Raw genomic sequence first — 18,226 nt, 5'->3', positions numbered from 1 at the left:
GAGAAGCTATTAATGAGGATCTATGGCCCAGAGCAATGGAAGCCCTCAGTCCCCCAGCCATGTCCATCAGGGTACTTAGCCCCATGCAGTCATTAACTTCTGTTACTAATTGTCAAATTCATTAAACTAATCCTTCCCCCACATCCGGATGTCTCCCATGGAAATGGATGGAGAGGGCTGAGTTATTAAGATGTCAGCTGTGGGGAAGATTAAGGCCAGCAGACATGCTCCACAAAGAAACGATACGGCCATTAAACTCTATATCAAGGTAGTGTGTGTGATATACTTTGTAATTATATATACATTCATCTTAGTAAGGGAGTAAAAGAGTGGTTCATATGTATTCACAGTCACAGACATGCCTTCAGTTAAGATATGTATCTGCCCCAAAGATACATAGAAGACAATCGTAAAGCACCAAGTTCAGCTTGAGAATGCAGCTATTTTATCATTTCTCAGCTTAAAAAGGTAATTCCGCATGCCACACATTCAGTCTGGGTAATATTCAACAGTCAAAGCCATTAACAGCAACCAAGGCAATTAGAAAGACATAAAATATTAAAAATTCAATATTCATTTTCATATGGAATACATCAGAACCCTCATTAGCTCTATCTGAATGGCTGTCACAATGAGGTCTTAATTATACACCCTAACAATACAAAGTTCCATTTTGCAAAATGGTGGGTTTCTAAAATGCCTGCTTCAGCCTGTTCTGACAACTAGGAAGCCAGAGCTGGCAGATCTTGACTATTATCTACTATCTTGACAGACACGAGGCCAGATATGCCCATACAAAATCCTCTTTTTATTGAGTCCAAAGTTGTTGACGTGCACTTTCTATTATATCATTGCTTCCTGTATGTAGTATGCTCGTGTGTGATGGCAGGGAGGCGGGAAAGAAGACAAAGTGGAGAAATTAATTAAAGTGTTTTGAATGACAGTTTGCTCAAGGGCACCGGGGCACAATCGCACACTCTCCTTTTTCTGTATCATCACATCGACACCACTTCTAACTCCACGGCCTCCTGTCCCTTCCCCCTTCTATCCAGCGCTCCTCCTCCTCATCCCTCTTTCCCTGGATCCATCAAGTAAGTGACTGGACGCGACGTGGTTTTAATGTTCTCTCCATTAGATCAGCTCTGGGCCTGTTGTAATGTAATGGGATTGTTCTCCCCTGTTCCCCTACATGGTGGGAACACGGAAAGGGGGTTGGACCTTGTTGTAGCAGCTCAAGTTGATGTGGTACACGGGATGGGGCCATCTAGGGTCAAGCGATTGTGTTTAATGCAATGCGGACATAGTCCTGGGGCGTGTTGGGCTGTCCTGACAACTCAGACATGCCAAACTGACAGGAAGCTTAGTGTGAGCTTAGTAGGAGGAGACACTACTTATTTGTTTTACATCAGCTCCCTCATTACCATTCAGTGCAGCCAGTTAGACTCCAAGGTCACTCCCAGAATTGGTAAAGGAGTGATAGGATGAGGAGAGGTGTAGGCAAGGTATGGGATATAGTTTAAATCTATTATAATGTTTCACGCAATGCTTACAAGATTATATACTGCGCATATACGCTGAGGCTAAAACACTATGTACACGTGTCTATGTCTGATCCATCACTATAAAGCAACAATGAGGCTTTATACTTGGTTTTAAAATGTGTTTCGGTGATCCGAAGACAAGTGGACCGCCGAGATATACTCTCGTTCACATCTGTGTTAATCACACGTCTCCAGGGTGTCCAGCTGACCACTTGTGTTCAGATTTCGTTACCGCCTATGCTACTTCCGCTAGACGGTCAAAGGGCCCTGAGCACAGTTATCACATGAGTCTGTCGCCTGACAAGCGCCAGATTTGTTCTGCACAGGCTAGCTAAGAAAACAAAAATGTTTCAAGAACTAATGAACATGTGCAGGCCATTCCAAATGTTGAGACTGGCAGGAAAAAGTCATTTGGCGTTGGCACGCTGTCACCAAAACAACCACCACATCCTGCATTGATGACGTATTTTCCTGTAACGTCCTTGTCAGGGACACATCAGGACGCATTTAGCGTTGACGCTACAAAAGATATGTGGTCAAATACGTCCGAGACCACCTCGGCATTGGTTTCAGTAATCGGATCACAGTGCGTCTCGGTGGTCATTTACACTCGTATTTAGCGCTGTCCACTTGTGACGCGATCGCCCAAGACGCATTTTAAAACAAGTGTAAACAGGGTCAAATGGACATGCAGGCTTAGCAAATATCTTTGTAAAACAAACATTGGCCAAAACATTGTTCTGAAAAAGCTTTCAGAGACATTCCCTTTGGTAAATTGGTGGGGCTGTCTGTTTGAAGCAGCTGTTGAAAGACAGGCTCTTCCTTTGTGCTCATGGATGGGTTGGAGAGATGACTCACCACGTGTCAGTCCTCAACCATACAGAGTGGTGGAATAAGAAAAACAAACTGCTCACAAAGCCTGCTGCTTATAAAACTAAAATGCCCCGACCGGTTCCCGGGATGATGCAGGTCAGAGTTGCAAGAAGGGGAGAGAGGAAGCAGAATAGGGGAAAGTATTATCCTCCACTGAGGTCACTATGCAGGTGGACCAGGCAACAGAGGATATGACATGAGACATTGTCTCATTGGCATGATGAGTGAGTGACGCTTATCAGTCCATAGAAATGTGATGAGTGACAGGCCAGCATACACTTATTTGGGGCAGGAGAGGAACAAGAACAAAGCTGCGGACTTAATCCGCGAAGGTACAGGGGAAGGAGCTTTTCATGCCTGAGTTCGTATTTGTACAGTTTCCTAGTCTGAAGTTTACACACACACACACACACACACACACACACAAACACACACTTTAGTCTTGGATAGTGATTCATTTACAATGACAGAGCTGTTTTCAGCGATAGAGCCTGAGCATAAATATGCCATGCCGCACAGCTGGAAAATGTAGAAATTCATCAGGGTTAAAAAGTAGAGAGATTAACGTTTCACGAGTTTCCTCTCAGATATATATGGTTACGTAAACACAGACCCAGCCAGTCGTCAGGCAGGGAGGGAGAGGGCCTTGGCCAAAGCAAGCACAAAGCCCTAGTTTCAGCAGGCCAAGGACACGGAGGCTTTCCATATCAACGCGCCTGGAAAACTAAATGTTGGGAAGCAGCGGAGACAAGGTTGTTTATCGATGTACTGTATGTCCATGAATACTTGCAATTCAAGCAAACAAGTTATTACTGGCTCTTAAAAGAATCTATATTTTAATAGTTGTTTCTACGTTCAACAAATTATCACAATTAACCTCTGCTCTCACACGATCAGGGAGTTTTTAGATGACAGGAAATCATGTAACTTCCTCCAAACATTCAAGGTCTCGCCTCTCAACGTTAAAAGGATATGGGTTTCCAATAAATAAGCATCAGCAAAACACTTTTCTGTAGGGCATAAAACAAAGTCATAATCCCAGCTCTGTCACAGCAACATTCCCACTTGGCTAAGGTAAGAATGTTTGAGTGTCTGAGACAGGAAGCTGCTTCCAGAAAGCCTCTATAGGACAGAATCAAAGTGAGAGTCTCATGCCACAGAGAGGTAAACTATGTCAGTTGCTTTTCATGGTTCGTAACAAACCACCTAGTCCACAGGGTGTATGCACGCACATGTACTGACATCCATGTATATACACACACAGTCACGCGCTGTCCTACAAACACACACACACACTCCAAAATGTAAATGTTTTTCTGGTGAGGTCAGGTTCCAGGCTCTTGGCATCTTGGCTCTCCTGTCCTCTATCCTCCATAGCTCCAACAGACATCATGGATTGCCCCCCTTCCTTCCCCAGAGAGACTGGAGGAAAATATAGCAGTGATGCTGGTTTAACCCACTCTCCAGACTCCAGACGGTGTTTTTCTACGGCTGGTTATGACTTTAGCTGCGGGAGGTGATGGGGCCTGCCACAAATATTTCTTGAGGGGAATGGCTCACAAAACATAACATAAAAGCCCTCTTAATTTTGGAGTAGATGAATGGCAGAGAGTTTAAAGACTTAGTCCTATTCCTCAGCTGTGCGTTTTATTACAAGTCCAACTCTTTATCTGACTTCTATTTTTCTTCAATTGCTGGATTATCCTTTACACTTTGGATGACTTTAGATGGCTGCAGAATAAAGTCGACTGGCTAGAATCTACACTCGGAACACTTGGAAGCAAAGTAAAGTAACTTCATATTTTAAGAGGAGCTTAAAAATGTGACTTTCAGAAGAAAGCAGACAGTGGCAAAAATATATTTTCATTGAGGGTGACAATGAAGATGTAACAATAGATTTCTGATGATCAAAAGTAGGAGATGTTTTGAAAGGGACGACATCCAAAGGCATTTTGAAGAAAAAGTGACACAACACACAAAGACAAAAATGAGAAAAGAAATCAAATTTGGTCAGCCAAGACTAGAAAATGATCACAGATTTCCCTTATTTTTTAATATGAACTGTCAAACAAAAGAGAGAAATTATAGCAATACACTCCCCATGAAAGTTAATGGTGTACATCAGTGCATCATAGACCATTAGCCAACAGTTCCAAATGCAAATAACCTCTAGATACATCGACAATTCATCCACTATCAAAATAAAATCTGAAAAAATACCATAAACACACACACACACACGTTCTTCATTGGAACAATGTTCAACCAAGCAGTGGTAGTGGCTCATGCCCTTGGCAAGGCGAGATAAGGCTATCAGCTTCCATCATCGCTAAACAAGATTGAGCAAAGTACATTAAGCAGAAAAATACAAACAAATTACAAAGGCTTGAGGCTAGGCTCTTTATCTAATGTTTGTGGGGACTGTTAGCGTCAGTTGGAGGGAAATGGGCCTGCATCTAATAGATCCTGTCCCACCACTTCCACACGGCCAGCGAACAATACACAGCGCCATTATCTCAGCGCTAATGCTATCCTTCCTCATGTGCAAAACAAGCCTGCAATCTCAACCCCACTGCCACAGTGCCGACGAACATAAATACAAGCGGTCTCAGACCAAAGGAAAAGATAACAATGGCTATCACATAGAAAAGGCGAAACAGAAAGACAGCTGTTTGAAGGAATCTGTACTAGCTTACGCTGAAATGTATCCTCGAGTATGGTACTCAAAACTTGCACTGAAAATGTAACAAAAAAAACTTTCTACAAAGTGATTATCCATCAGTTTTAGACTGCTTGTAAGCTATTTCCAATAACACCATTTGGAGGTCTCTCTGCACCACAAACAAGCTTGCATTAGCTTTGTTATTGATCTGATCTCCTAAACCCTCGCTGTGACCCCAGAGGTCATGATTTATGTATTAAGCTGCTTTTTAAAGAAATCCATTTTCCTGTTGAGCCCCCAATGTACGTCTAATGCGGCACCATGCCGGTAATCAGAGAAGGGCTTCGTGTTTGATTTTGCACACCCTCCCACCCCACTTCATAGTTCACACCCCTCCAAACGACTTGTCTTCCAACACCTCAGCTCCCTAATCAATACCACAGAGCTCCTGGTTCAACTGGAGATTCCTCCGCCTGCCTGCCTACCAGCCAGCCAGCCAGCCAGCCAGCCTGCCCTACTCCTCCTCTCTTCTCTGCTCCTTCCTTTCTCCTCTCCCTCGGTCCCTTCTCCCTCCTTTCCTCGCAGCAGGATACACCTCCATAAGGGCGCTCCCAACAATGCAGTGCCAGGCTTCTGAAAGGTCCGGATGAAAGTGCAACGACAATACAACAGAGACAAAGATGCCAGGAGAAGAAAGAAAGAAGGAACGAGGGAGAGGGAGGAATGAAAAAGAATGTTTGGACTTGTGGACAGACTGTCTCTGCGATCTCAGTGGGCCCCACTCTTGTCTGCTGATGTCGATAATGGAGCGGCGTTAGAGGTTGAGGATGGGGAGGGGAGTGCGTGTGTGTGTGTGTATGTAATAAAGGTCAAGAGAATCAGGGAATGGGGGAAGAGTGTGTGTGAGTTTAAAAAAAGGATTATCTCACTAAAAACAAGGTGTTTTAACACACACCAACAGAGGGGATTGTTTCATCTACAAAGGCCAAAGGTCTCAGCGCACCTCTCCAAGACATTTTCCCAGACATCTTGAGAGGAAAAAAAAAATACCGGCTTGATAAGAAAAAGGGAGGGAGGAAGCTGAGTGTTAACTGACCCGCGATATCAGTTATCCAAAAATGAAAAGAACTTTAAAAAAACACCATGTTTCTAAAAAGTCGAACGCATTACAGGATAGGAAATTAGATTTGAAAGTAACATTTCCATCGTTCTCAAAGCTGGGTCTCGGTACGACAGAGATGTCACAGTGCTGCTAATTAGAGCTGGCAGAAAGGAACATGTGCATAGATATCATCTATTGTTCCTCATCACTCTAATGAGCTTAAATGTCTTTGTCTTTATTCATCAACTCAACGGTTGCAGAGTTACTGCAATAGAGTCACTATCTTGTTATATATTATCTATTACTACATCGAGTGACTGACGCTCCAGTTGGCTCTGCATCTTCCCAAAACTCACTTCCATTTGTGCATCTGAGTTTTTAAAAAATGTTCTCTCTGCAGACATTCATCTTAAAAAATTGTGTCCAAATTGAAATGACGATTAATAATATCACAGGAACATCTTGTAAAAATGAAAACTGCTAACAATATCTAACTGCTACATGCACGCTACATCGATTCATTTGGTTGGTCAAAGAGAAAAAGAGTGTACACAGATGAGAGCAGCGAGCACTTTTTTCCTACTGTAGCGTGCTGAAAGAAGGCAAACAGGGGCCAAAAGAGAAGCAGGTAAGGAGAAGAGAGATAGACCTGTTATCATGTAACAGAGGCCTGTTTTGACCTGACCTTGAACACACGAGCGTGCATGCGCGCACACACACACTCACACACACGAGCAGGGTCACGGGGCATAAAGAGCCACTGTGTCAGGTCACAGAGCACAGAGAGAAGGATAAAGGACTTGAGGGATGGGATATGACTAATATGAGGGGTTTTGCAGCCCTTCGGGGGGACTGGCGTTACAGCCAGGGGTGACTGACACTGCTGATCTGTATCACACATCACAGCAGATCACAGCAGAGGAGAGCAGACCAACCACACACATGAAGTATGGACACACATCCTACAGTATGTACACAGCAGGAAGATTTTTTTTTTTTTTTGAAATCCACACAAAGAAGCTAAAAAATCAAATGTAATATACTTACACAGAGTTATTCCTTATAATAATTATATTCTAACTTGCGTTTGAAGCCTGGCAGAGGACAAAAGGATGTCATCTACTCTATCAAAAATATACCCTTGCAGCCATAGATGTCCAAAAGTGAAAGGTCCCCCCTGCTGCTGACAAAACTGTTATTTCTTCCCCTCAAAGAGTGGGTTCAAAGATCAGCACCTAGCTGGATGGGATGGGGTAGGCTGTGGCTTGCATGTCTATCAGGTTACATACTTCAAAGACACACTACCATACACAGCCAGCGATGAGAGCAAAGGGGCCGAGGATAGGGCCACATTGTCCTTGTGCCATTATCACTACTGCCAGGGGATGGACGGCTCTTTTTTTTTTTTTCTATTATAATTGGGATTTTTTTTTTCCTCTGTCAACAATGGCTCTGAAGAATATGATCTCTTCCTTTTAATCTTTTGAATGACTCCAAACATTCTCCGTGAGGCCAAAGTGGAGAGAGTTATCTCTGGTTTGTCAGCTTCCGGGAATGATCCATAGATGGCACTGTTGGCTCATGCTAAAAGTGTGTTTCCAGCACTGCAAAGAGGAGGGAAGAATATCCACTTAAACTCATCAACTCCGGATCTGAGGGAAAAAAAAAAATCTTTCATCTATGCTCAAGTGTCATTTGCCAAATATAATCTTGTAACTTCTAATTAATTCAAACTGCTAGAAAGAATCTTTCAAAATATCACACTTTCCAAACAGAACACTTTTTTTTCGTGCTAAAACTGTTCTTTTCCAGTAAAGGTGATTTAACAGCTCATTATCAAAAGTGTTGTTTTTTTTTCCCTCTCATTCTAGCCTCTCTATCATTTCCTTCACTAATCAACAACAGCACAAACTTTATGTTGAAAGAAAAACATTTTTTTTTTAGAAATATGAAATAGAAAACAAGTCATATGTGTTGAAGATAACCAAATGTGACTATAAGCCGTGACTTTTTAAAAGGAGATTTGAGATGCTATTACAGGATCGTGTGAGTTTCTAAATAAGGGGAATGGAATGATCTGCATGAGTTTTCCTACTTTTTTACAATGCGTAACAAATGGTGCGGCTTAGTAAACCTAACGATTAGCGAAGATGCCAAAAAAGCAACTTCAGAGAGCAGTAACTTGAAATTTGAGATAAGAAAGTTGTATTCTTATGGTTGACATCACTCAGTGAGAGAGAGAGAGAGAGGAAGCCTGTTGTTTATGGTGCAGGTCTGTTGATGACGGTGAGAGGGGTAAACGGAGAGACGACTGGAGGTCTGCTCGACCCGCGAGGGCCCCATGGGAGTCCAACTGCCATGATCTATGGCCCGTCTGACTGGTGAGGTCAGACCAGAGAAGGCTTGGAAATGGGAAATTAGCAGGCCTTTGCAATTAGAGCCCTGACCACAGGGAGAGATGGTATATTTCATCACGTACAAGAGTGATGTCCACTATTTAACTGTGAATACTCATCAAAACCCAAAACCCAGAAATTGGACTGTGTGAATGTGTGCATAGACACAAGAGAACACACAAACAAAAGCTTTAAAAAATCACATGTAGCTGCATGTGTAAAGCCACCGATTTATACAGAAGACGACAAAGAAAGTCAGGCAGAGGGTGCAAAATGCCCCGAGGCGAGCTGACTGGCCCTTGCCACTCAGGCGGTATGTGGACATGCAGGGGCCCTGGAGCAGCCCTCAGCTTCAGATGAACATATCTCCACACAGACCTACAGGAAGAACCCAGCACCTTTTCTCTCTCATTTACACCACGTCAAACCAACTCCCATCTCAACAACAAACTCTTATCCACCATCCCATAAGAAGCTGTTAAATTTTGATGCTGCCAGCTAAAATGGGAAGGTTGTGTGGGGTTGCAGAGGGGAAAAAGTCCTTCACTGGGTCAATCCCACACCCTCTTTGCGCAGCAGGGAGAACTGTTGCTACGGTTGAAGTGCGCATCCAGGTAGCTTCCTCATGGCTGCAGGCGGGCAGGTGGACCGGCATCGCCAGCAGTGTGTCAAGCACACATGCAGCTGTGTCAAACCTGTCAGTCAGACACCCTGCACCACATCAGACCAACAAGGTCTCATACATAATTTGACATCAAATTAATATTTTCTCAACGTCCTGGCAAAAGTGGTATTTGATGAAATATTAATTCAGTGATTAATTTTTGCATCTGATCTTCTGTCAAGTGAGATAAAAAAAAGAATGAAATTTTTCCTGTGAAGCCAGTTGTTGAAGGGCACCTCGCTTCAACTTCACACATAAAACTTTGATTAACTGATACAACAGGCACACTATTTTCCCCAAGTAAGATGAAAAGAAAATGTACTCCACTTTGAAAGTAAAATCAAGACATACTAAATAGAACAGACTAAAAGCACAAACATGGCTTTTTAATCTCTGGTGCAGCTTGGGTGCACTTTACAATAGGTGCTAAGGACTGTTACTGTACAGCAGGCCGGATGAAACGAGACAAGCAAGCTCTCTTTGAGACAGTGCTGATGGGCTACTAAGTGACTCTGAATCCACAGAGAGTGACTTGTAAAACATCTCAACAGTGTGACATATGTCATGAACCTTAGCCAAGATGAGAAATTTAGTAGTGCTCTGAGAGCTTGTTCCTAAAAAGCAGTCAAGCGTATGTCAGTGGTGGCGTCAAAACGATGACTAGTTTTGTATATATTCAATGAAGCATTATAATAGTGAGCTCACATAATTATGGTGTATTATAAAACTATTCTGAATGAGACGCACTCTCAATTTAATTAATGTTTAAAGCCTCTTACATCATGTGTGAAAATACAATTATTTATATGATTAATTCCAGATTGATGGTCAGATCCTTTATTAATTAATGTAATTAGTTCATTTTGCTGGTTTCATGGGGGTCTTCAATCAACTGTCTTCCTGTAACTAAATGTATACACGTATACATATGTATATGTATATTTGTGGATGTATATGTTTGTTAAATACTGTGTGCATATATTTTATGTTTTACATTGCTATATTTTTTAACATGTACATAAGTAAAATCAGAAATTATACACATTTATACAAAATATATAAAACTAGACCTATACATATTTACTCTTTAGATGTAATCAACAACATAATGATGCCAGAGAAATATTTAAAATTTAGGAAAGATGTACAATTACTGTTGGAAGAGTTTTAGGGTATTATCATTTAAACATATTCTTATGTATTCTAATTAGTGTCGCAATCAAATAGCACTTAAGTAAGTACTCTATTTAGTTTGATCTGTGATTTTGTGTAACTGAATTTGTTGTAACACATATTTAAAGAGGAATCATTTGTACTGTACCTGTCCAGCACAAAATGGCAAACAAAAAAATGTCTGAAGTAGCTGGAACATTAAGCTAGCCTGAGAGACCCCAAAATTTCCTAAGGGGACATCGGACTAAGCAAAGGCTAAAGCATGTGTGAATATTGGATATATTTATATTATTTCTTCTGGGTGTTAGTCAACTCTTTGCCAGCGTTAGCCACAGAAACTTGAAAAGTCAAGATAAGCTTATAAATGTTAAATGAATGAGAGTTTAACAGGGAGAATATTGACATGACCGTGTTTGCTAGATTGTTTTACTAGAGAAAACGTATCACTCATTACATCACATTAGTATTATGGAAACTATAAAAACAGTCAACCCTCCTGCAATCGTACAGTGGTGTTTCTTCCATTACAAATGATCTTTGGTCGAGCACAGTTACAGGCTGCAAATAACACACAAACCCGACAACAAGTTTAATTTTGTCCTGTCATCAAGTTACTCATGGAATTATCATTAATTAGCAACAGCTGATATGACCTGGTGACATCTGTCACTTTAACTGGCGAAAAGCGGTCAACGCCTGCTAAAAATGACAAGCTTACAACACTTATCTGAATGCTGCTCTTTGCTCATAAGAAAAACAAATTTGGCAGCGTCAAATCAATCTCATGTCAGAGTCACTCACACCGGTGCACCCAACTAATTCTAATTTTCAGTCACATATGCAGCAAAATGCTTGTACTGCAAAGCCACATGAGGTGGGAAAACACAGCCGAGTACAGTAAAGAAAGGATATAGTTTTGGATTTGATTGTCTGCACTATAGCAAGAATTTCTTAATGCAACTTTAAACCATCTGACAGAACACAGCAGGGTTAGCATTAATGTCACATCGATGTGTACTGTTCTGTACAGTAACTTCAGCTGAATGTACTTCTAACTGGAATCATGCTATAGATACACACAGCAATAGAATATTCTAGTTTTCAATGCATTAGTAACTATTAGTGATAGAAATACAATGTATTATGAAAAAATACAGTAGTAAAATAAGATAAGAGGGGTGGGCTCAACATGTATTAAGGTCTTTCAACAGCTCCCATTCTCTTGAGCAACCACTGATTTTGTGCTATGGCAAAAAAAAATCCCTGCTTTCTCTAATGGCGGGGACAGAGAGGCCTACCTTGACGAGGTGCAGCAGCTGATACAGGTCCTCCACCTCATCCCCCTCTGTCTCACTGTAGTCTCTGCTGGTGTCCAGGCTGGAGCCCTGGATGGTGCGTCTGTACAGAGGCAGATCCATGGCTTCAGAGTACAGCTCTATGGCCTGGTGGCCCACTGTTTGGTACATGTAACTGTCCAACTCATCTGAGGCATGGAGGAGAATATGATCAATCCAGTGTCTGATGACAAACCATTAATGATGAGCTTACTGACAGAATGTGGTGTTCAATTAATTGTTCCATAGTCCAGAAAAACAAAATATCCATAAGCAATTCAGATGTAAACAAAATACTGCACAAAGGGCAATTCAAACCATTAAATATGCATTTATTATAAATACTACAGTCGAGATTTCAGTATTTGAGAGTAGGTATGTCCCCACTATCAGAGGGATACAGCTCATTGTAGGTGTTTTGTTCAATTAGTCCTGTTACACCCCATCGAACAGCTTAAACTAAACTACTGCCTTTGAAGGTGCTCCTCAGTTGTTTAAGAATTAAATAGTAAATAGTAACTTGAGTATGGTGATACAGGTGGCTCACTATAAAATTAAGATATGAGACTCAATGAAATAATAACTTGAATAAATACATATAATGCCAATCAATCATTTAAAGGTGCAATACACGACATTCAGCCCCACTAGATGTCACAATATAGCACCAGCATGACAACAGCTCATGAAACTCAGATCAAACCAGGCAGTGCTGATCAAATATGGGTCATGAATCTGTTACTGCATTACCTATTTCTTGCCTCAAATTTTTTCAGAAACATATTTTAGTATACTATTTTGCTGTAATATGAGAAACTTTGTGACCTGGCTGCCATGTTGAAAATGGCTGCTGGCAGACACAGACTGGCTACCAAAACAGAGAGGCTCGGATTACAACACACACAGAGGAAGTGTGACTTCATTCTCTGCTCAGGACACCATTACTCCACTGTATCTATACATAGCAAATAGTTGTTTGCTGACATCGAGTGGGGCTGACTGACGTATATTGCACCTTTAAAGTCATTATACAAAATTGTACAGTGGAAACCACTTATAGTGATCACATCTGTGCGGGTCAAATTGATTACCAGAAGCGGATGATTATTAAAACCAATTTTTTTTCTTTTTCTTTATTACATGAATATAAAGTAATGAAACGGACAGCTTCGCTATTTACTGAACTTTATTGACTGTTTCAAAATACATTACAGCTGTTTCAAATGTTTGTTGTTTCGCTGCTGCATCTTGTTGGCTCATTTCTGGTAGTTTGGGTTATCGAATGGCAATAATGGTGCCGCAGCCGCTAAGTACATATCATACATGTATCATGGAAGTAAAAAAAAAAAAAAAATACAATTACTGTAGTTTTAAAATTTTGTCCATATGTTGTCATGTATGAAAAAAATGGACCCCTTAATCGGACTATTTGATCACTAAAAGCAAATTATTTAAACAGTATTTGTATAGGAATGATTCTGTCCCAAGCTTTTTAATCCATATCAGTGGATGATCACTGTGATCACTATAAGCAGTTTCCACTGTGTTAAGGTAAGGCAAGTTTATTTCCCTTTATACAACAAGGCAGTTCAAAGTGCTTTACATAAGATCTAAAAAGGCACTGAGACAAGATATAAAAAAAGGGAATATACAAAGACACATAAGCATGATCTAAAATAAATCTGAATAAAAAAAAATGAAATAAAACTGGACCAACAGAGTATGAGAGTATGTGATTGGTGACGACAAACAGTCATGAAAAGTAACATAAAGACATGAAAGCGTCCCTGGGGGGAAAAAAGGTGAAAGAAATGGTTTCACTGTTTATTATTTAATTTAGACTTTTTTTGTATTTATTCATACATTTATTTCATTGTGTTTTCATAATTTATTTACTTTTGGCCCATAAGGAGTTCCATATACCCAGCACCAAGAACAGTGTCTATTACAACATGAGAAAAAATATAACTCAGCAGTTACAATATTATTGTATTTTTTACATATGTCATGTTTTGAGCCAAAGTAAACATCTGCTATCATGCTACAAACACCAAGGACCTTCACTCCTATGGGATTTACAGTACATCAAGTTCTGCAGCACTTTATTTATGTACAGTTCTTAGTTTCTTGGTCTGTGGAAGTGCAGCTGTCTGACCCATGTAGCCCTACTGGCCCCTGTAGAGCATATCTAAACACCAGCAGCACATCTTCCTCACCTTTGTGAGCAGGACGGAGATTGGCCAGAGCTACGATCCGGTGCCCAGCAGCAACACACTGCATCATGTTGTAGCAGCTGTCTTTGCCCCCACTGGAACACAGCATGAGAAATAGGCACACATGTACAGCTGTGTTTTTGAATCATTAAGATGCATACTTATACATTATCAGGGGTGTACTGGGGTGATCTGAATTAATATTCAGTGATGAAGAAGCTGTTTTTCGCTGCTCGTCGTTACCTGTGACTGACGATGCTCTTTTCTAATCAGTCTTTACCGTACTAGCCACTGCATGTTACTTTTGCATTGCTTTCCAGTACCCCCATAGTCGATTACTTACACTTCTAAATGAATGAATCCATCAAACTTTATTTATATAGCACCTTTGTGACATGGTATATTATTGCTACCAGCTAAGTTAAGTTGTTAAGTTATCAATGAATTATACCACCTTTCATTTCATATAAACACGTTATCTGGTTAAGTGACAGTTTGAGTTTGTGATTTAGTTTCTGCCATGCTAGCATAAAACATCAGTGACAGAGCTGTGAGACCGCTGAAGCAAGAAGATGCGGTTACCTTATCAACGCCACCACTTTCATCTTCTTATATTTTGCTCAAAACTCTACTGACTGCAAAGGTTTTCGCTGTAGTTTTGTACAATGTGATATCAGCTCGTAGAGGTAAGCAACAACTGTGCATAGCAACCGGTGCATGTACCATGGATGGCATGTACACAATAGCACGTGAGAGCTACGCTTCCGGGTTGCTAAAGGACCCCATTTATATACCAAGATGCCCGTTAATATGCCTGATAGAAAATCTGTCCATCTGCTTAAATTCAAAATGAGCTCAAAATGTATCTTAATTGGCATTACCACGATAAAAGCACATTGTACAAGGTTTACAATGTAAGTGTAATAATTAAGATTTTTTTCAAGAAAAAAAGACAAATTGTTTGTACATCACCATATAGTATAACTGACTTAAAGAAAAACAAATATTGAAAAAAGAGAGTAAATCAAGCAAGTAAATTGAGTAAATAAATATATAATAATGATAGAAATTATAATAATTTAATCAGGAATAAAATAAAAAATAAAAATAGGAAATACAAATCTTTATCTCTCTTTTACACGCATACAAGAGCAGCTGTGTGTTGCTATGCATAAACACCTACATGAAGACATGTTGTAAAAACTAAATAGCTCTCATAAACTTACCATATTCAAAGCAAATTTGGAAAACTGCCAGTTACAGTACTGCCAGTGCATACACTAATGTAGTCAATGTGGCTATGAACTGTAACTCTAATACTGACACTGACACACATCTTTTTACCTCTCGTCTCTCGAGAGAGGACCAAAAGTCCGTGCACTGGTATTCACACACAGGTTGCAGTTTTCCTCTGAGGGAGCCCTATTTTGCTCAGAGGAAAGCCTTTGATGCTCTTTTTGCTCTCTGTTGTTGTGCCAGAGCAGAATAATTGCACTGCTTTTGTGTGCTTCCCTCACCTTCTACCCCTAAGCAGGCCAAAGGCAACTGATTTTGTTTTGAGTGTACAAAATTGAGAGCGACATCTCTTCATCCCTTTGCTTTTAACTAGGTTCCCTTTTTTGTTTTTGTTTTTGCTTTATCATTCTGAATATACAGTATGGTAAAATCTACATCCTGCAGATGAGCATCATTTGTGTTGTGGTGCAGACAGTACAGATGGAGAACAGGGATCACTTTTCCTAATAAGTGAATATGTATTCACAAAATTGCTGTATAAAATAAATCCAAGTAATACAAGGAAAAGCCTGCTCCTGTTTATATTTGTGCACATGTGTGATGCAATGTGATAATATAAAACATGTATTAACTTTTCTTTCTTACCCCATTCCTTTCTTACTTTATTTATAGTATTTAAGTATTTAATTTATTTAACATGAACCATGTGGCTACACTAAAACTATAAACTTCCCAGAAGTCTGATGTATTAGAGATGCAGTATTACTAGACAGGTGATATTCATTTTCAGTCCTTGGGCAGGTGAATAGAAATACAATATGGAGACCATGACAACAAACAAAAAATACAAATACATTTTCAAAATGGATATTTCAAAAATTGTGGAAAATTTCATTTGACAGGATGAGAGATATAGTCGTCATGACTCGTTTCTTTGACATGCTTATTTGAAAAACGGCTTTGTCTTGGAGAGAGCAGGACACATCCCCTTGGGTCTGGTTGTCCTTCAGTTTTGTAAACTCATTAATATATCACCTATGTTGTCCAATTTTGTGGGTTATACTTTATAATACAGCCTCACTGCCTCTGGTAATTTCCATTAAAGCCCGGACCCATAGGATATGACTAATGCAAATTTTGTCACTTATCAGTTTTTAATTTATGTAGTTTATTACCCAGACAAATAAAGAGGCATGTGGTTCTGGTTTTATTTGTGGTAGCATTTTGCTGACGCAAAATAGGATTTTATATCCGTATTGTTGGTGCGATGGGGATAAAAAGTGTTGATGGATAGCCCAACTGAGACAGAGCCAATGGATGTGAATATGAGAAGCATAAATATGAAAGCAAGGCAGCAGGAATCAAATGACACCCTTGGCCTTTTCTTAAAGGAGCATGTGCATATGACAGGTGATTTACACAGACACACAAACTAATTTTTGTCACACAAGGACACAAAAACTTTGGGTGTAATGAGAACCTAAGGCCTCAAATCACAAGACGATAAATTGAGTGTCAGAACAGGCCAGCCAAGGTTGCACTCTGAGTGGCCAGAATACAAACACACATACACAGTTGTAGTCCCTTCAACAACATAACAAAGCAGCTATATGTGATACATGCATACTTCTTTGTGAATAAGAGTAGAGGATTGTGGGTGTTTCAACAATAATGCAACAATGAGAGGACACCATCTGCAGAAAACAATATTGTTTTAAAATTATTATTATTTGCACAAAAGAATAGGGGATGAAATAAACTCAAAAAGACACAAGGTTGTACCTTCTGTTTGTTGTAATTGGGAGTTTTTTGTAAATTCATTACATATTGATATGGTATAACATTGTTTTCCAATACAATTGTATTAAGATAAATATTGTCCACTTGAAAATGTAAATCATGTTCATGTCTGTATGAATTTTATAAAATATGGCAAATAAAAATATAATTAAATGTAGGCAACTTTTTAAATGATTACAAATGCAATGGAAAATGTAAAATTCACATTGTACAGTGGATTAAATGGTTCCCTTATTATCTTTAATCAGCTTTTAAAGTTTTCAAAATCATAGATAACACACACTCACATACTTTCTCAAAATAAAACAATCCTGTATGAGTATATGATTGGACAGATTTTTCATCAAAGAGATACTGAACATTAGCTGTTAAAGCTAACATGTCACCGAGCTATAATATTCAAAAGAGGAACGTGAGCAGCAAACTGTCTCATAGTAATCCCAATTTCCTCTCATTTAAGTAAACATTAGTAACTGCTGTCAAAGAGAGCCTTCTGCTACAACTCAAACCAATGTGCAATTCTTATTCTGACTTTATACAGAACACAAATTGGATTTGAATTTTAATGTAATTTGGATTTAAATTTCAACCAAGCCGCAAACATGAAGCAGAGGACACAGAAGATGCAGTGCCAAATTAAGCCATTTTGCATGGAACATCTGGAAGTCCAGTCCAGTCCTGCTCTTTTTTCCTGGACCCTACAGTATGAATCAAAGTCTATCCAAAATATTAGAGGCTTATGTAAAAAATGGTTAACTTCCCCATGTAGTGTTGTAAGCAAAACAGAAAAGTCATACTAATTATAGATTAAGTATAATGAGGGGTGATGACAGCCAAATGTTATCTTAAAGTTGTGATAAATTTGCTCTCAAGTGAGCGATGGTTGAAAGCAGCCCTGTGTATTCTTAACTCTACTCCACTCTGGTGATGCCTCCATCAGGGGCTCATTTTCCAAAGAACTATCAACATAATGATACCTCTTTAGGGCCTAACCACATCCAAATCAGTTAGTTAACAACCCAAACGGGGATCTCTACACATTTTTACAGACAATTAACTGTTATCACGAGGGGCCCAAATGGATTAGTAGGCTCATTAATGTCTGAGGCTAATCGGTCCTTGATTGGAAATGTGAGAGAATGTGAAATAAAGTTGTGGTGTGATCCAAATTGTGTTTGATCATGGCACCGTCTTTAACAACAGCCCCAATCTGCAAACAGTAATTTTGTTTT

General features: G+C 39.7%; 1 protein-coding gene across 1 annotated transcript in view; it reads right to left on the bottom strand.

The window, feature by feature from the left end:
- Window positions 1-14,739, bottom strand: part of dph6 (diphthamine biosynthesis 6) — a 59,985-nt gene extending 45,246 nt beyond the window's left edge. Inside the window, exons 1-3 of the mRNA XM_044375759.1 lie at window positions 14,541-14,739; window positions 13,962-14,053; window positions 11,710-11,894 (exon numbers count right to left, since the gene is read on the bottom strand). Coding sequence (XP_044231694.1) covers window positions 11,710-11,894; window positions 13,962-14,053; window positions 14,541-14,563 — 300 coding nt within the window. The 5' untranslated portion in view covers window positions 14,564-14,739. The remainder of the gene's footprint in view (window positions 1-11,709; window positions 11,895-13,961; window positions 14,054-14,540) is intronic.
- Window positions 14,740-18,226: the final 3,487 nt, after the last annotated feature.

This window comes from Thunnus albacares, chromosome 15 (genome assembly GCF_914725855.1).
Source record: "Thunnus albacares chromosome 15, fThuAlb1.1, whole genome shotgun sequence".
NCBI classification, from domain to species: Eukaryota; Metazoa; Chordata; class Actinopteri; order Scombriformes; family Scombridae; genus Thunnus; species Thunnus albacares.
This window is presented reverse-complemented; position numbering and strand designations above follow the sequence as displayed.